The sequence below is a fragment of the Canis aureus genome, chromosome 2 (assembly GCF_053574225.1).
Source record: "Canis aureus isolate CA01 chromosome 2, VMU_Caureus_v.1.0, whole genome shotgun sequence".
In the NCBI taxonomy this organism is placed as follows: Eukaryota; Metazoa; Chordata; class Mammalia; order Carnivora; family Canidae; genus Canis; species Canis aureus.
The window spans coordinates 31,735,119-31,740,900 of NC_135612.1; the positions used below are offsets into that span (position 1 = coordinate 31,735,119).

Here is a 5,782-nt window from a genome sequence, read left to right on the forward strand (position 1 = left end):
AACATTATGGTAAATGAAGGAAGATAGATAACAAAATACTACGTAATATATGTTTCCATTTATATAAAGTGTCCAGAAAAGGCAATTTTATAGACAGAAAACAGATTAGTGGTAGCACCAGGGATTAGAAGTGATGATTGACTGACAGTTGTCATCAGGGAACTGTTTGGATTGATGGAAGTGTGCTGAAACTGGATCATGGTGGTGGTTGTGAAACTCTATTACTTTTCTAGAATTTATTCAGTAGTAGACTTAAAATTGAAGACTTCTATAGTGGTTAAATTCTATCTCAATAAGACTGTTAAAAGTGGGTATGTGGAGTTTTTTGTTTTTTTTTTTTTCATGTTGATCTTTTAAATCACTAGTCCTTTAATTCTTTGAGATAGATGCAGCCCTTTTGATTCTTTGAAAGCTTGTACCACTTGCTTGTTCCTCAGAGTATAAATAAAGGGGTTCATCACTGGGGCAACTGAGGTGGTAAGCACTGACACCACCTTATTAATAGCAACCCCTTCTTTTGCATGAGGTTTGATATAGATAAAGATGCAGCTTCCATAAGTAATAGAAACCACAATTATATGGGAAGAACAAGTAGTAAAAGCCTTTTTCCTTTGCTGGACAGAAGGAAATCTGAGAATTGTCCTGATGATGTATGTGTAGGACAAAATTACACACACCAAGGTGAAAATGAGTGTCAACACAGCCAGGACCAAGACAAATCGCTCGATAAACTCTGTGTCTGAGCAGGTAATCTTCAGGATGGGAGCAGCATCACAGCCAAAGTGATCTATGACATTGGAGTCACAAAACTCGAGCTTGAAGCCCATGATATAGGGTGGGAGGACGATGAGCAGAACTAACATATACCATCCAATAAGGAACTTGATGCAGACCCTGTTGTTCATGATGGTCATGTAATGCAGGGGTTTGCAGATGACCACATAGCGGTTATAGGACATGGCTGTGAGGAGGCAAATTTCAGTCACACCCAAGACAATAACAAAAAATAATTGAGTGGCACAAGGATTATAGCTAACTGTATTGTTAATCAAGGGTATACACATATATCAGAATACAGACAGTGGTAATAGAGACTTCTAGATATGAGAAATTCCGGAGAAAGAAGTACATAGGAGTTTTCAGACAAGAATCTACAAATGTGAGGGTGATGATGGTTAAGTTTCCAATTACACTCAGCAGATAGGTGATGAACAAAAAGACAAAAAGCAGAATCTGTAGATTTGAGTCATCTGTCAGTCCTACCAGGATAAACGTTGTTAGCACTGTATACTTTTTTGTCACCGACCTCTGACTTTTGCATATTCTGTTGGTAAAAATGAGACAGAAATTGGACATGAGTAGAGTTCAAATAGTTTGAAAATGTGGGTAGAGTGAGGATGCCAGGCAAACCAATATTATTTCATTTGACAGTAGGATTGCTTTGGTGGCTTGTGCTACTCTGAGATTCAGACAGGAGTGTGACCAGAATGCTGGTATTAAACATTCTTACCATTATATCAATGATGTCTCTGGCATAAGGACTTCTAGATTAGAAAAACAACCAACTCCCCAACCTCCTGCAAAAAATAAGCAAGCAAGCAAACAAACAAAACCCCTGGGAATGAACCTCTTTCAGATGAAATCAGCTATGTAGAAAACAAAAACAGTCACAGAAACACTATCACAAATCATATAATGGTAGCAGAAGAACAGCATATCTACATTGGTTTGGGTATGGACTCTGAAGCTTGATTTTCTGGGTTCAAATTATGATTCATTCAGCATATGACTTTAGGCAAATTCTTAATCTCTGCACTTTGGGGTGCTTAGGTGGCTCAGTTGGTTAAGTGTCTGACTCTTGATTTTGGCTCAGGTAATGATCTCAGTGTTGTGAGATCGAGCCCCACATCAGCTCAGGGCTGGGTATGGAGTTTGCTTAGGATTCTCTCTCTGCCCCTCCCTTGGTGCCTCACATACTCTCTTTCCCTGTCTTTCTCTCGCTTTCAAAAAATAAATTAATAAATAAACATTAATCTTTGTGCTTCAATTTCTTCATATGTACACCGTGGAGAATAATTGAACTTATTTCATAGGTTTGTTAAAAGGAACTAATGAGCTAATACATTTAAACCACTTGGAAAATTGGCATGTAATAAGCACAGTATAAGGGATTCTATTGTTTTTATTATTATATACAAGGTTTTAGAATTATTGGTGATAAGCCTTCTGGTCATGAATACTACAAAACTTTTTTCAGTGGAATGTAAATAGAGTTGGTTATAATGATAGATGTGAAGTTCCTAAAGCTCCTCTTCAAGCTTCTCTATTAGTCTGTCTTTCCTGAGCTCCTTAGGCAAATATGATCATTTAAAATAACTACTGCCTTGATAAACTTTTCACTTTCAAAACTGGAAAACAAAACAAAACAAAGCATCATCTACATAACAATGAGGGTGCTATTTTATTAGCTATCATTTTCTATTTCAAACACTTTAATGACTTCTGTCTGAACTTGGAATGAAGCTCAAATTCTCTACTATGGCCTGCAAATTCCCACATGCTGTATGCATTGCCCTGCATATTTCTCCCATCTCAGCTTTTTCTACTTTATATCTCATTAAGCAAGTCCCATTTTTAGTGGCCTTTTTCAGTTCTGCCAACTTCATGTGTCTGTTTTCCATATATTTTTTTTTAGGTCTCACTGACACTATACCCTCTTCAAGAGGAAGTCTTAGTGCTCTCTAAACAAACATGTGAATTTGGGGCTTTTAGTAATGCACCACTTTACTCTTTGTAATTACCTATTTTCTTTTTAACTTGTTAATCTCTGTCCCCTTACTAGACTACAAGGCCATGAAGGTCATGTTTGTTTTGTTCACTATGCTCAATGGCGTGTCCAGGAATGTGTTTGGTACTCAGCAGGAGTTTAATAAATGTTCTTCGGTAAATAAGTAGGACCAAGCATTTTATACATGAAAATAATTTGCTGATTATACTTTAGCTGAAACATCATTCATCCATTTCTAGTTATTGCTTATCTTTGATAATAGGTCTCAAAACCCATGAAAACTGTTTTTGACATCAGATATGATGTCTGACAGAAGACCTTATCTTGACATAAGGTAAAAAGATCATTTTTACCAGTACATCCCCTGAACTGACTCCTGGCCTGTTTACTTATGCCAAAGATTATATCAGACAATATTTTTTGCATTATTTTGGATTAGTATGCAGAATCATTTTGTGGAAATGAGAGGCTAAAGGATTGAATTCCATAGGGTCCATTCTAGCTCCTGACACCCATACCTCTAATTCTCCACTAGGAGGTTGATTGAGGCTGCTGGAAACTTAATTCCTGGATAAACACAATACAGTTGCCAGGGTTATTTTCTAAATGGTAGTGGTGAAAGGTTAGGATTTGAGAATCAGTCAGATTAGGGTGCAAACAAAGGTTCTGAAGTACTCCACTTCCTTCAGTTTCATCATACATAAAAAATGCAGATATTTACACCTTTTTCTTCATTGAGTTGTGGTAAGGATTAAGTAAGATTAAACACAAAGTTCTTAGCATAGCTTTAGGGATATTATTAATATTAAATAAACGCTGAATTTTTTTTGCTCTTTCTTCTTTTTACCTTAACAGGAGTTGTTTCTCACATGGTGCTTGATGTTTTTTCCTCTTTGGTTAGATGAACTTTGGATCCCTTTCTACTCTTTTCCTCTGCAACCTTCTTAATATCTCTCCAAGACTCCCATAAAGTCTTGGAGAGATTTGTACCAGCTTGATATTATGAAGATTTCTGGAATCTCATGAGTAGTGTTTCCTTGGCAAGTCTACTAATTAATAGGGTTCTTACTGGCAGTAATATACTGTATGTTCTCTTCTTTCCAAGTCCATTTAGTATTTGTCATTTACTCTTTGCGATTTATAGAATAGCATGCTGATGATATTTCTAATTTATCCACCTCTTTTTTATTTGAACTTACTCCCCAACTGCACATAACCTTCAAATTCTCTTCTGGGCTGGTCTTGACTGACTGACTTTTCAAAAACTTGTGCCATTTCAGAATAACTGTATTCAAAGTACCCTATATCCATCTTTTCCACTTCTATTTGTGTTCTCCTGTGTCCCCTCCCTCCCTCCCTCCCTCCCTCCCTCCCTCCCTCCCTTCCTTCCTTCCTTCCTTCCTTCCTTCCTTCCTTCCTTCCTTCCTTCCTTCCTTCCTTCCTTCTTCTTTTTAGAGTGGGAGAGAGAGAAGGAAAGGAGGGAGAGGGACAGAGAATACCAAACAGGCTCCACGCTCAGTGTGGAGCTAGGTGTGGGGCTTGATCTCACAACCCCAAGATCATGACCTGCGTGGAAATCAAGAGTTGGACGCTTAACTGACTGAGCCACCCAGGTGCCCTACTCTTTCCTTCTCTTTAAAAAATTTTTTTCAGTATAGCTGACACACAATGTTACATTAGTTTTAGAAGTACAACACGGTAATTCAACTTCTCTATATATTCTGCTATGCTCACCACTAGTGTAGCTAACATCTGTTACCATACAGCATGATTGTTGACTATATTCCTTGTGCTGTGTATTTTGTTCCCATGATTTATTCATTCCATAACTGGAAGCCTTATCTCCCACTCCCCTTCACTTATTTTGCCTATCCTTCCACACTTTTTCCCTTTCTTTCTCTCTCTCTCTCTCTCTTTTTAAAAAGAATTTATTTATTTATTCATGAGAGACACAGAGAAAGAGGCAGAGACACAGGCAGAGGGAGAGCAGGCTTCATGCAGGCAGCCTGATGTGGGACTCGATCTCAGTCTGGGATCATGCCCTGAGTGGAAGGCAGACGCTCAACCACTCAGCTACTAAGGCATCCCCTTACTTCTTTCTTAAAAAAAGATAAATAAAACTTTAGATTGATGGATACCAGTCCCCTTTATATATTATTACCTGTGGATTATGAACAGCTTAAATGCAGCTGATATTGTTGGCATTTTGTTCAATCCCCTAATTTTGAGGTTGAGAAGTTGTTAAGTTATTATTATATTAATATATATGATATATATAATATAACATAGATTATTGCTGGCTGGCTTATTAATGACAGGAAAATGAATTTGTGTCCTGAATCCCAATTATATATATCTATTTAATTATATGGATGTGAGAAGAAAATTTCAGGAGTCTATTTTTCTGGTCTCCAGATTTTCAAACTCTAATGTGTTCTCCAGCTTCTTCAGTAAGTAGTCCACTTTTTTTTCTGTCCCAGGGTCTCTACCATTCTTTTGGAAAACCTAGTAAGTAAACAATTTGCTATATGAAAGGTTAAATACTTAAGTAAATGTGGTTATAACCTTCTTGTTACTGTAGAATTAGAAAATGGATCAATGCTAAGCTTTCTAAAGCTGGCAATAATTTTGAACTATCAATTCTAGAGATATTTTTAATTGAAAAAGACTTCTGATGATGAAATTCAATCACATAAGAGATGCTTCTGGGTATGGAAATCCATTTTTCTCTCTTCAAATTAATTTTCAAATCTTGCTAGGATAACAGCTAACATTTCTAGAACATTTATTAAGTGACAGATATTGTGCTAAATGTTTTATGTGGTTTATCGCAATTAATCTTCACAGCAACTCTCTGAGTTATGTCGTATTATAATCTACATTTTATAGATGAGGAGCTTGAGGCTCATAAGTTCTAGGTATCACCTAAGGTACCATCTGGGGTATTATCCGATCCACCTAGGGTAAAGTAGGGATATGGAAACAAGTGGTTTG

General features: G+C 36.9%; 1 protein-coding gene across 1 annotated transcript; it reads right to left on the bottom strand.

Moving 5' to 3' along the window:
- Positions 1-353: 353 nt before the first annotated feature.
- LOC144289780 (olfactory receptor 6C2-like) lies at positions 354-1,356 on the bottom strand. Its single transcript, XM_077858138.1, is given in 2 exon segments — positions 354-1,047; positions 1,049-1,356. Coding segments are annotated over 2 exon segments (1,002 nt in total).
- Between the last annotated feature and the right edge of the window lie 4,426 nt (positions 1,357-5,782).